Source organism: Dermacentor silvarum, chromosome 7 (assembly GCF_013339745.2).
Source record: "Dermacentor silvarum isolate Dsil-2018 chromosome 7, BIME_Dsil_1.4, whole genome shotgun sequence".
NCBI classification, from domain to species: domain Eukaryota; kingdom Metazoa; phylum Arthropoda; class Arachnida; order Ixodida; family Ixodidae; genus Dermacentor; species Dermacentor silvarum.
In genome coordinates, this window is record NC_051160.1 from 25,249,391 (window position 1) to 25,263,668 (window position 14,278).

At 46.1% G+C, this 14,278-nt stretch overlaps 1 protein-coding gene across 13 annotated transcripts in view; it reads left to right on the forward strand.

Moving 5' to 3' along the window:
* LOC119457760 (uncharacterized PE-PGRS family protein PE_PGRS54-like) overlaps positions 1 to 14,278 on the forward strand; it is a 194,495-nt gene that overhangs the window by 17,150 nt on the left and 163,067 nt on the right. For all 13 annotated transcript variants that reach the window (XM_049670394.1, XM_049670393.1, XM_037719449.2 and 10 more), the window contains exons 6-10: positions 730 to 798; positions 4,098 to 4,172; positions 5,102 to 5,170; positions 7,258 to 7,317; positions 11,158 to 11,220. In XM_049670394.1, the coding sequence (XP_049526351.1) occupies positions 730 to 798; positions 4,098 to 4,172; positions 5,102 to 5,170; positions 7,258 to 7,317; positions 11,158 to 11,220 (336 nt within the window). The remainder of the gene's footprint in view (positions 1 to 729; positions 799 to 4,097; positions 4,173 to 5,101; positions 5,171 to 7,257; positions 7,318 to 11,157; positions 11,221 to 14,278) is intronic.

The following is a 14,278-nucleotide window of genomic DNA, read 5'->3' on the forward strand; positions in this document are numbered from 1 at the left end:
TAACTCCTCATCTGATATGACATGTACACACTGATTATGCATGATTAGACTGAACAAAAGAAACTAAATATTTCTGATTCCACGCCTTTTTCGCAATTAGCCTCCTGCTATTGGTAGAAAGATTTCAGGCTGCATCCACTTCGCCTGTGTGTCATTCTACGTCACACAACAACAAAAACTCACCGCGTCAAAGTGCCATGTACGCTTTAAAGATGCATTAATATGCCGAACAAAACTGAATTTTTTTCTGAATGGCCGGAGACGGTCCCGTTCCTTCCGGAAAGAAGGTGACTGCCCGCCGATCACTCAGGCACTGGCTGCTCCGAGCTGCCGGCGAGCGGTTGATAAAGTGGTGGGTAATAAACATTTTCCCTGGCAGTATAACGTTATCGAACCCTAGATACATGACAATGATGTGCCAAATATTCTTTGTGAGGATCCGTATTAGCGGCATTTTTATCCTTTCGTTGCACGCCGCCGCGAATTTCGACGAGCCACCGCAAGCTAAGTAAGGGGAACCGGACCAACAGCAGACGCTGGCACCATCTTCTTTATCCAGTTATCTAGTTTCACTGCGCCTGCTCAGCCCCATTGAAACCCTTTCCACTTGAGCATGCTCCTCGCCTCTCGTCAGCCAATTAGACAAGAAAACACTTTTTCCACTTCAATGGCTATACCACCTTCTTTTCTTCTCTATTCTCTCTCTTTTATTCCTTTTGCGCACCTTAGGTTCCAGCGGCGTTGGCTTAGGAGGCAGTACTGGCGGTCTGGGACTTTCATCTGGTGGTTCCGGTTCAGGTAAGTTCAGCTCCTACCTACTCAAGAAATTTATGCTGCTCGAGTAAATTTCGTGGCAGATACTCAAAGCATTTGTTACACTGGAAGCAGATGAAATCACACGTAACTGAGTAGACTGGAAAACTAGCGTTTTAAATGGGATCTTCTGCGATATTATGAATTAAAAAGGTAGTTTATTAGCTGTCAACGGTATCAAGATGGTGAAAGCAAAATCGCGTGAACCTTTTGTTCTACGCGGAATAAATGAACTACAAAGAGCCATTTAAATTTCCATGCATACCAGCGCGTGACATCATACTGTCTATGTGTAAATCAATATTTCATGCATGAAGCAGAATTTGGTGCTCGCTATTTGGTATCTTTCCTGCACATTGGGCCTCTTGGAGTGCGCAGCGTTTTGAATGCCACAGCATTAAAAGATCCCTGACTGCTTCTCACGCTTCCCGGCCACTGCAGCTCATGCAACCGTAATGCTTACCGGGAAACGCTGGCGGCGAACGCTATGGATGAAGGCGACCGTTGAACGCTGTGCACGGATTCTCTCTCTGGTAGAAACGTGGCCTCTTGCGTGGGCCGATCCCGGAGGTGGTGCACAACCTCGCCAAAAAAAAAATTACACCATTTGCAGGTTTCTGTTATCTTTCGCACTATTATGCTTTCAGTCTGAGAAAATTTAGCATAAAAGGCACGCGCTGTCGGTGTTTTGTTCTACGCCATTTGTTTGTCGACTGTCGTACTGAAAATTCCGAGGAATAACTTTGGCAAGAATTTATGAATTTACTGTATGATCTTTAGTGATGGAACAGTGTGACACCGACACCTGATTTTCGGCGACACGGGGCTCTTAAAGCTGTCGCCTTAAGGTTGCTCAATATAGGCAATGTAATGCTTTAAACGCAAGCAAAAGTGCCCTCCCATAAACGAGGAGAGCGTTTGATTGGGCTTTTCAAGCAATGCTGCGGGTTACCACCCGATTTCCGTAGTTGGTACTTGCCTAAATTTGGCGTCAGGAGATTGGAATGAAAACAGATTAAAATGTTTTTACGTGATGTGATCCCAACGCTACGAAATGGAACAGGAGACGAAGATGGCACAACACGGCACTGACCACTCACCGGACAACGTTGACAGCTGTGGAGCTTCCTGGTATACTGCAACATTTGGTGATTCCTGAGCAACTACCTCCAGAAAAAAAGTTTTTGCCTATTCTACAGTAGCGCTACAAAGCTTGCTACAGACCATATTGCGTGGAACACACGATCGACTATAGTGCCTGAAATTTTAGAACTGCTTCTTGGTGTACTAGGACAAGGATACGACGTCACTTTTCTAGCGATATCCAAGCCGCGGGCAACGAGCAAGCCCATGAAGCTACTGGCTCCGTATGCTCATGAAGATAGCGAGCAAGAACCCATACAGCTGCCAAAAACAGAAACAGGATCAAAGCTTGGCGTCTTGGCGCGGAGGCCACGCTTTTAATGTCGAACACGCATTGGCCCCTTTTCACTCCCCTTTGCCGGCTGTAGCTTCGAGTAGCGCGTACAAATTTCTTTGCTTGCCGTATCGGAATAGCCGACCGGCTGGTCAGTTGCGATTTAGGGAGCGAGGAAATCATTGAATATATTTGCGTTGTCCTCAAATAGGGTTATCCATAGCCGGTCCAGGGTAGCAGCTCAAAAGTAGCAGAACGACAATGATGACACGATGACATGATGAAAATGACGCTGACGGCATAACGTTAACAATAACGCCATGAACAAAACAGCTACAAAGACGCCCACCTGGCGACGGCACGAGAATAACGATGGTGCCTACAACGGCGGCATGATGGCGGTCGAAGAAAGAAAAGCGATGATGGACAGCCTACAAAAGAGCGGTCTTACGCACAGGACATTAGAAGACGTCGTTTTCCCCGGAGGACCTGCGACAACCAGGAAGAGAGCGCAACGACTGCTGCTGGCCTTCCTGCGAGACACGGGGCTCATAGACACTTGGTGACACACCCCTGATATCAACTCGAAGGAGGATCAGGCGGAACAATTGCCGGCTATGTATGCCAGGCTAACCCCGCCTGCTTCAACATCATCACCACCACCACCACCACCAACCACCATATGACGGCGACAAGGGCGCCATGGTAATGACGACGGTGAAGATGCGACGAGGACGGCAGCACGATGCTAATGAAACGACAACAATGATGACACAATAACTACAACATGATGACACTTTGTTTGCTGGAATAGAGGGGGTCGAAGAGTCGTCTTTCTTTTAATAACGCGGAGAACGAATGCTGCACCGAAAGTCACGCTGCATTGCGCCCTCAAACTCGGTGAACGCCATATTGCAGAGAGTTTGCAAAGCGAGCGTATCTTGCATTCCCGCTAGCCGATTATAGGTTCTTCGGACATCACGCATCTGCTGCTGCATGTTGTACAGGTTCCGATAGAACTTTCTATGGGTTGTCTAAATGTCTCGAGGCATTTGTAGAAGCTCTTGATGAGGCAGTGGAGTTCTGTTGTTTTCCAGGTGTTCAAGGAGGTCGTTCTAAATTTCATGGCATTTAGCATGGCTATAGGTCCGCCGAATTGTAGGTTTATTGACTGCTGCTTTAAGTAGCTGAGTCATGGGGACTCAACACATGGCTGGTTTCAAGTGTTCCTTCTGATTTTAAGCTTCGTAACTTGAAAGTTAGCGCTTAAGCGACTTTCCGTAATATCATGACAAAATCTTTCACACGTGGTATCAAGTTCTATAGGACGCACATTCAACTCACTGGACGCATATCATCGTTGCATTTATAGCCCGGCAGCACTGCCATATTGGCACTTTTGCGATATGTTTGACTATTTCTACCTAATTCACCTGCCTTCATCTGCAAGCGATTTGTGCAGTGATAATTACTGGCTAATTTCTATTTCTCTTTTTCGCTATCTGAGGTTCTGCCAGCCGCGCCTTGGGCGATACAATGGTTGGTTGGTTTGTCGGGGTTCCCGTCGCTCAACGGGGGGCCCTTTAGAGATTCGATAGATCAGCGGGCGTCCCTTGTCCCACCACAGACATGGCGCGCGGACAAGTCGAGCATCTCCACAGTCAAGCATCTCCACAGTCGAGCATCTCCGCTGCTGTGGCAGGCAGAAAAGTGCTGCCATTTGGTACCTACAGGAATGAAATAGGCTACAATCCTTTCAAACTTGATTCATTAGGATTCGATCCGAGCATGTTCCGCATACGAGGCATTCGCTCTAGTTTTACAAGCTTCCAAGAAGGACCTTCAAAACTTTTTTTCGACATTTCAGGTTCTTCTAGTGGTGGCTTAGGTGGTGGGATGGGCGGCAGCCATGGTGGCGGGACTTATTGGTCAGGTAGTTCAGGTAAGTGCAGCTGTTTACGTAATTCAGAAAGAGAGAGTGGAAGGAATCATTCGTGCGCCATTGACACAAAGATTTATCCTTATAATAAGGGAGAATAAAGGAGCTTCTGTCCTTAAGAGTACTTTTTATTCGAATATTTTCGCTTGTTAATTGCGCACTGTGGATCGAGCAGAATGTAGATGACAACGAAATGGCATGCAAGTGCAAATGGTATGCAATGGTATTCAATACACCCAACAATTTTGTCGCCTACCTTCACGGTCCATCTTGCAGCCCATTTAAATCTGATGCCGGAAAACCTCTGCGAGCATTCTGACGGCTACCTTGTTAAGGAGTATGCCTACACGTCTAACAAAAAGAATTTGGCAGCGTAGCACGTTGAGGACTTCCTTCTCGCTTGACGTATTCTAATTTCTTCCGGCGGTACTACATCACCGAGGGTGAAAACCAGCCGAGAAGGACGGGCCGCTCAGTCCAGATTGATTGAAAAAGGCTTGCTTGAAAAAGTGACCGCTAGAGGTAGAGATCAAGCGGAAATAAATATATGAGAGCCATACTGGAAAAGGGAAAGGGAGTTAGTACTGGAAACTCATCTAACAAGGACCGTTGCCAGACGCAAGGAAACTAAAAACGCCAATTTTCGACAACGTTAACCCCTGTTCGCGATGGATTGTGTGCTAGACGAAAGTTGATGCCGCAGCGGCATAGGTGCGTGGCGTACCTCCCTAGCAAAGACCTCCTGCTTTGCGAATCTAACATGCACTAAACGTTATTGCAAATCCTCTAGCCACCTTAATTCACAACTGAAAAACTTCAACCTTTGTCTACCTGATTAGTCTTCCTCCCTTTTCAACCAATTTTTTTCAACTTCAATGGTTCTAGTACTTCTTTTTTCTCTCTCTCTCTTTTATTCTTTTTCTGCATCTTAGGTTCCAGCGGCGTTGGCTTAGGAGGCAGTACTGGCGGTCTGGGACTTTCATCTGGTGGTTCAGGTTCAGGTAAGTTCAGCTCCTACCTACTCAATAAATTTATGCTGCTCGAGTCAATTTCGTGGCAGATACTTAAAGCATTTTTTACACGGGAAGCAGATGAAATCACGCGTAATTGAGTAGACTGGAAAACTAGCGTTTTAAATGGGATCTTCTGCGATATTATGAATTAAAAAGGTAATTTATTAGCTGTCAACAGTATCAAGATGGTGAAAGCAAAATCGTGTGAAACTTTTGTTCTACGCGGAATAAATAAACTACAAAGAGCCATTTATATATTTCCATGCAGATACGAGCGCAGTGACGTCATACTGTCTATGAGTAAATCAATATTTCATGCATGAATCAGAATTTGGTGCTCACTATTTGGTATTTTTTTCTGAACATTGGGCCTCTTGGAGTGCGCAGCGTTTTGTTTTTTCTGGCAGCAGAGTAAACGCGTAAATGGGGTGCCAGCCACCTATGATGTCATATTTTGTGTCTCGAGCCATTCGCAAGGTATGGACGCGATAATCAAATTTTGTGCCTATCCCTGACTACCCCTTACCACCCTAGTGAACTTGACGCATATTTTAAACGAAAATGTTTTATGCCGGGGTCCACGATCAACTTCCTGTAACGAATGTGAGGTCCGGCGCGAACGCGTAAAATATACCTTTTTGACAGCGATGGCGCCGCCATCTAGGAGCAGTGAAGTGAAGACGTACTGCATCATGACACTAACGAACACCGACAGTGAGCGCTTGATCGGTAGTCAAAGCGCGTGCGGAGGAGCGGAGGTTCCAACGCGGTGTAGCCTGGTGTATGTGGTGTAGGCCTTCTGTGAGGTGACGACGCAGTTTCAGCACACGGTGTCACTTTCGCGTCGGATTGGCCTGTGCGGCCTCCTCGTGTATGGAGTATAGCTTCAACATGCATCAGCAGTGCTTACACGCTGTCTACTACTTAGATTGCGATGGCACCAACTAAGAAAACTGCTGCGGAAAGCGGCCCAGAAAGGCAATGACGTCGACGGGCGAATCTCGCTTTGGTCCGACGAGAGACACGCCAGCGTGAGGCAGAATGCCTTCGCGAGTTCTCGACACACGCTGCGAACTCTGCCACTCGCCTTCCTAAAATTGAGTGCGTCACAACTGAAATGGCTGTCCAAGACATTGCGGAGCTGCCGCAAAATGCTCGAACATTCACCGAAGCGACTCGGCAGCAGGACGCCGTCGCCAACAGGACGCTGCGCGCCAAGCAAACGTGCAACAAGGTCGTCGACCCGCAAATCGTGCGCCTTTCGCTGGAGCGGACTGTGTGTTCACGAAGCGATTTACTAACAACTCATTCGGTTTCGCTTGTACGGTTTGCGAACGCCTGTGGTTTACGGCGGATTTGCGCAGTGTTCCGGCGCGTGCAATGCAGTGTCTCCGGGGGATGTTTCCCGGTCGCAAGTTGTTGGACAACTTTCGCTTGTGTGGCAATTGTCGAGGATCCCTGTACACTTGTAGGGTGCCGCTGATGGTTACTTGGAACTTAATGCTTTGCAACAGCTTAAGTCATGCAACAGCTTATGTGAAGACACGTTTCACTTTCATGTTCTAGCGTTTCCTATGAAAGAGGAATCAACCCTAACTTATTCTCGGTGAACAATTTATCCACTTTACTTCCAAACAAAGTAACTATGAATGCGTTGACTCGTCTATTCCTAATAACTTTACGCACACCTCCATCGTGTATCGACGTGTTGCCCACATAAACGCTTGCGCGCAACTTTTGTTTCTTCTCTCCCCTTGTATAACTTTTTTTGCCGTCTATCCCTTGCCCCAAAAGGAGACTAGAGCACCTGAACGTGGCCCGTTACCTCCCTGCATTTGGTCGCTTCTTTCTCTCTTTACTCCATCTCCAGTTTTCTTTTTTTTTTTCATTTCTGTTATTTTCTTCTCTTTCGCCCTGCTTCTAAAGCCCTCTTTCCTACCCCCATTCTGGGTTGCAAACGTGATACTGTCATCTATAGTTCACTTCCCTGCCTTTCCTTTCTTTTTTTTTCTCTCTCTCTCTCTTCCAAGGGAATGACTTTCAGCGCACCGCACTTACTTTTTTCCTTGCTTTAGGTTCCGCCGGCGGTATCTCCGTAGGCACCGGAGGCCTGGGAATTTCATCTGGAAGTTCGGGTAAGTGCTGCTGTTGATACTGAAAGGCCGGCGTGCAAACACATATACAAGTATAACGACAAAGACATCGCAAACGCTAAACTGGATGGTTGTATGGCGGCGCGCACGGAAGGAAGGTGCAAACCGCACCTCCGCATGTTCAACTGAAGGCATCCATGAAATATGCAAACGTGTAGGCTTTTGCGAAAGGTAAATGGTTATTCGAGGTACAACAGCTCGACTTCTTGAACAAGGACAAAAGCCAAAGAACTTAGAAAAGGGCAAGCGCTGACGTTCAACTGAAAACCTTTCTGGCACATGAAAGGTATAGAGCACTGCACGGGCCGATTTTTGCGGCCCGGGCCCGGCCCGGGCCCGTTTTTACATTGGGCGGCCCGCCCGAGCCCGATCAAAACTTTTATGGCGCGACCCGGGCCCGGCCCGGGCCCGGAAATAATCTACGTTACCCGCCCGGCCCGGCCCGCCACCCCTTTACTTTAAGCCCGAGCCCGGCCCGAGCCTGGCTCTAAACAGGCCCGAACCCGGCCCGAGACCGAAAAATACATGTTTTTCAGAGTTGAGACGCCCGAGAATAACTCGCAGAAAGTCCGAGCCCAGCCCAGGCCCACGTCAAAAAACCCGAGCCCGGCCCGGGCCCGGGTCAAAAAGCACACGCCGTGCCCGAGCCCGGCCCGAGCTCGTGAAAAAACTGCTCCACCCGGCCGGGCCCGGCCCACGGTCCGGGCCGGGCCCGGGCTTTCGGGTAAGCCCGAGCCCGTGCCGTGCTCTAGAAAGGTATATGTTGCGAATACAACGTTGCGGATTGCAAGCAAGCAACATACACGTTGCGGATTGTAAACAAGCAACAAAAAGAGAAGCGACGCACAGCATATAATAACATTGAAGATGCATGACTTGCTATCTTCCCTTCCGCGCGCGTGTGCTTACCCCAAAATGGCAGTTCCTTCTGCGATAAACTCATGGATGGTTTGCAAACACCATCTGAGCGGCTTTGATGATTTTACTTGTGCACCGATCGTAATGTAGGCCGATGACTTTGGTTTGTTCGGGTGCAATAAAGATTCTCAGTGTAAAGTCAGCGCTTGTCCTTATCTGTGTTCTTTGGTATTTCTACTCATCCAGGAAGTCGCGCCGTTATATCTTGAATCATGCAGAACCAGCTAGCCCCATCTTCGACATAATTTATTAGCCATGACAATCTCTTTTTAGTAAGATAAGCAAAGGTTGACTTGCGCAAGTGCTAAGGCTTTTACGTATATGCCACGCCTCAACCGAAACGCGAACTTCTCCGTTCGCTTCTCCGAGCACACGAGTCCACATTATCATTATCAGAGCAAACCATTTTGGAATACCGACCTGATAAGCTATCAAAACAGAGGGCGCGAAAGGCACTGCAAAGACTCTAAAAATAGCACATCTGCACACTCTAGAATAGCCTGAATTGGTGTTCGTTGTGCCACATGTGATACTGTGCTGTGATAGTTTGTGGTTATCATGGCCGGCTGCGATCGTACCTTTGTGCATTTTCTCTCTTTATTTACTCACAAAGCTGTTTATCTGGGAAGTATAGTAATAACTGCCTTGTGAAGCACATTTTTCTCAATTTCCTAAGGAATCGCATGCACAAATATCGACATAAGAAGGCATTCGATAGAACTACAGTGAAGGACGATTGCATTGAACTTGAGCGGAGTCACTAAGAAAAATTTGCAGGCAAACAATCACATGCTATTTATTTACAAGAGGCGTGCTTTCGATCACACGAATGATGTTTTCGGGCCCTCAGTACATTACCAATAAATTGGAGGCCATAATATTTGTACAAGAGTGCTGCGCTGGTCTATAGACAATTTTCTATTCGATTCATGCGCGCCGCCATCTTGGGCTGCTACACAAACAATTTCTAAGTTTTAGGAGAAGTGAAGTCACGTAACATGGTCATGAAACACTGAACGCATCTATACAACTATTTTCATGCTTGGGAATCGACTGTAGTAACGCGAATTTAGTAGTTAAAAATAGTAAACAGCAGCGATAACAGCCCAACAGCCCAAGATGGCGCCACCTACGCATTTCAGTAAAATAGCCTATAAGGCGTGCACCTAAAATTGAAATTCACTGCCGCATCAGGCCTAAGAAAAGGTATAGTAAAACAAAAATTATTACAACAAAATATGCATAAATATAAAGAATTACATCTAATGAAGATGAAAACAATGCATTCACCGACTGTATCGGTGACACACGCGAAGATTCGCCGCCATTCGCTCGGCCTTTGGCGGCGTTAGTTGCATTGGCCCAAGATTAGACGGCGCACTCCGGCCATTCCCAAGCTTAAGAATTCACACTTCAGCTTCGTTTGTGCCATACCGTTCTCCTAAATGCGGAACATACGTTCAGAAACTCCTCCTTCCGGGATTGGGCGAGGCTGCGTAGCGTTGCCCAAGGGACACCATACTTCACCGGAGTGCTGGCGGCTCGAATTTCTTTGAACGCGACTGTCATCTCGGACATAGTGAAGGGTGACTGGATGCATAACGTGGGGTCACCTGCCTCACTCGCGTAAATGTCTGTGGGTGGTTCTTGTCGCGGTTGGGGGAAGAATGCACTACGAGCGGCCTCGATTTCGACTTCATCAGAGTGACGACTTTTTCCAGTAGGATGGTATCTACCCCGCCCGGGAGCTCCTGCTACCCGTTGAGGACGAAATAATTATTTCATTCTTAAAGGAGATGGATGGATGGATGGATGTAAAACTTTAATGAACGTCCTGAGGAGATAGAAGAAATTTAAATGTCGCGTTAAGATACTTCCAGGAGGTAAGCTTAACTGCCAATCCAGAGACTCTCCCCCTTTGCCTGATCTAGCTTCCACAAGTGACATACATTCCGGCCCTTAGTTTCCTTTAATTCCCAAGTTATAGCGAAATTTAACAACAATGTTGATGACCTGGATTAGTAAATAACACTTCAAATATAGTATAAGCGTAGAACTGAGTGTCCCTTGAGTCTTTTCTTTTTTTTCACTAGAGCTCAAAGGTCCGACATGGAAGATTACTTGAGGAGTGGGCATATGAGCACCGTTTAAAAAGAATTATCAGTTAATATTGGGTGGCAACAAGTGAAACCAAACAGTTGAAGCCATTCGTACGGGAAGGATAGCAGAAATTTAAGTACTATCCTGTCGAGCACGTACGTAGTTGGTAAACGGCCGTCGCACGCCTGGTCCTAGCGGTGTGGTGGGTAAGCGACATTAGTCTTAACAAGCCAGAAAGGACGCAAAAGCAAAAGCTAGGCTTGAAGTTCCCGTGCTAGATACTCATGACACCTTGATATTTGTACATGTGCCGGCATGACTAGTGAACAGTTTGTCAATAAGCAGGGTTTTATGTATGCATGAGTCCTAAGTGAAGCCAGTACTCAGCGTAATGAATTTTGAAAACTCCGTCTAAAAAGAATAAAGAAAACGGACAGAGCTGGAAATTTAAGACGTTTCACAACAGTAAAGGCGCTGCGGTTCAGGCGCAAACTAGCACATGAGAATCTTAGCCCTTGAATTTACCCGCAAAGCACTACGCTTTTGTGCCAAAGAAATACAAGTCGAAACGTGAAAAAATGCTTCACAAAACTAAACTCACTTGTTCTTGCCCTTCAAGGTGAGAAGCATTTCTCAAACTAGAAAAACACAACGTACCAGCCCTTGAACTAAGCCATTGGGCAAATATTACCGTAATGGGCCAACCCAGACACGTATCCTGCTCTCGCAGTTAGTCATGCGCAATAGAGCACAGCAACAGGGCACATGCATGGGGTTATAAAATTTTTCTTGCCTATCTTCTAGGTTCTTCTGGTGGTCACGCCAGCGGTATTGGTGGTCATTTGACACATGGCTTGAGTAGTTCGGGTGAGTAGAGATCCTACCAACTTTGCAAAAGTGATTGCTGCCATTAGGATTGAAAGTGCATCCCCGGTCACGTCTTCATAAAGTGCTGGAGTGGCCCACTTCCGGGACCTTTCCCACTGCCTATCAAAGGAAGGTGGCACTATATAATTGCTTATGAACACGCGCTGCCATGCTGAGCATCGCCACTCACCGTCATAGCTGCGTGCCTAAGGCAGCTCCTTCTTTCTGGTGATTCGAAGGCCTATCTCTCGAGTCGTAACTGGGGGAACTTGTGGCAAGACGACGCTGTCGCAGGCGTTCCGCTTCGTTCGCCCTAAATTCAGGGTTGGCGGCTCTTCGCTTACGTTTCGCCTGGGCTTCGGAAGCCGTCACGCTAGAATCAGCATGCTAGAATCGGACGATAAGCTTCGCTTACGTAAGCAAAGCTTGTCTTCCGATTCTAGTAAGCGAAGCTTAATTGTCGTCCGATTCTAGCATGCTGATTCTAGCGTGACGGATTCCGAAGCCCAGGCGACACGTCAGCGAAGAGCCGCCGACCCTGAATTTAGGGCGAACGAAGCGGAACGCCTGCGACAGCGTCGTCTTGCCACAAGCTCCCGCAGTTACAACTCCAGAGATAGGCCTTTGGTTCAAGTTATGTGACACTATATATATTTAGTGGTGATGAAGTGAACAATAAAACATGCAATATATATGTGTAAAACACGCACACGTCTACGTGTGCCTGTTTCCGATATATGTTCAATGTCAATATTGCTCAACAATTCTCAATAATACTCAACATTACTCAACAATATGTCAACAACAATTAGTCAATGACTTTACTGTTGTGAAGCGCTCAACAACTTTATTGTTGAGGTATTGTTGTGTACGCTCAATAACTATTGAGACCTTATTGAAAGGATATTGTGTCAACAATTCCTCAACAATATGCCAACAACATTTCAATAGTCATATTTATAAGGGTCTGCCCGAATGACAGGATGCACAAGCATGTGGTTTGCTGTCGCCTGCGGTTGCGTTATTTTGCGAGGACGCAAGCTAACATAGAACCATTACTACTGCAGCGGCTTCTCAATGCCTGGTGGCTATCGCAGCTCCCTTTGTCATGACAGAACTCTCAAAGAGGGAGGTATACAGGGCACGTGGCTACGACCTCGAGTATCGAAGCCCTGTCGAGCTGCGAGCCCATGTTAAGAGGCATCTATGTCCTTCTATCTTCCTCCGATAGTCGGCGGCAAGAGTCTCGGAAGTGCAGGGCTCCTGTTCTCTATAGAGAGCCATGAAGGGAGTTGTTTATTATCCAGCAATTCTGAATGAACCCGTTTTTAAAACATTGACTATAAGGCAAATTTTTATTCATTTTATTCACAAGTGCAAGGCCTCCTGAATGCCAGCATCCATCACCCATAAACGTGCTTCCTCTATCTCAGTCAAACGATCGCCAGACCTCCCAAAATTTATCACAAAGATCTCTCACTCATTACCAGGTTTATTATGATGTGTTGATTTTAAGCAATAAGGGCGGCATAGGGCCGAAGAGCGTCTGAACAGTGTTCTTAAAAACATGCACAATGGCACTATGAATAGGAGATACATTTTCAATGTGCACGTATAATGGGGCAACAAATCTATTGCCTGCATGGATGTCGTTAAAACCTTTCTAAATCCCACAACAGTGGTCGTGACATATGTTAGCTCGTGGTCGGTATGTAATAAGCAATCGAATAATACAAGAAGTAGGGAAGTCCTAATTTTGCATATTTATTACATAAAATAAGTTTATTTGTCACGAGGTTATTTTGAAGGGTCCCTGCAGAACATTTTAGGAAATGTTTTAGGAAAGGTCAATGTAACCGCGCACGCCAGCATATGCCAATATTGTACTACTAGAAGAGAGAATACGAGATTTACTTTTTTTATTTCGGCCGCAGACGCCACTTAGCATCCTTCAATGAAATCCCCTAAATAGACGCTAAATAGACATCGTGTTCAGATCTCCGTAAAAAGAAATAGAAGAAGTCAGGCCTTGAGAAACCCTAAGGAGAGGGCAGATAGTTTCTTGGACGAAGGTGTAACCTCCAAGCTGCATGTACAGGAATAACTGGCTCAGATGTGCATAACGGCATTGCCAGGTGACTGAACAAGTTTATTTATCGCGTTCATGGTGTTTGTCAATGTCCAAATAAGAGACCGAATTATTGCATGGCAATTTACACTACAACTTCAAAACACATGCGAAACGCCGAGATGGTCATGTTAAGGATGAACTGAAACATAGTTTCAAATCAGCTGTACTTGAAAGAAAGAATGGGGTCCTAGTATGCTGAGGGAACATAACAAATTTAGGGAGTCAAGTATTTTGCAAAACAGAAATAGAAATTGGTAATTTCAAGAGAAATACCACTTTAAACTTGCAGCTCTGCACAAAAAAGATTCAAATTCTGTAATATGTCCTTATCAGAACGTCAAAGTGTGCACGCTCAATATTTTAGTTTAGAGTGCATATATTTTTGCTACATTCTTCCCTTGAGTGTTGTATAAAGTAAAAGCCAGTTTATGGCCACTTTTAATCGTCGTTGGTTGGTAATGGTGTTTTTAACCTACCGCCAGATCACTGGCCGCGAATCGTGCTAAGGCTAAGACGTTTGGCGTCAGTGTGTTTCTAGCCAAGTACACAGCACGTTTCACTTAACTTGGGCCAAACATTAAAAAATGCAAATGGCGACGTAGCGGCACAGAACCAAGGTTATGTCGTTTGCCGTCGCTTGTAGATACTGAAATTATTTTTTACATTCCGCCTAATTACATAATTAGTGAGAATTATTCAACTTCTCAATTCTTATAATTAGATGAAATGAGTAAATGAGAAAACTGTAGAGCAACATGAAAAACGCCGGATACAGCCTTCTGCTGCTCAATACGTGCTACATAAAAGTGTTTTTTTATCGTCAAAGACCGCAAAACACGCAAATACACGCAAATACACGCAAATACACGAGATTGCCGCGCAAATGGCCTTAAGCGGCCGATCGCGCGGCAATCTCGGAGTGTTTGC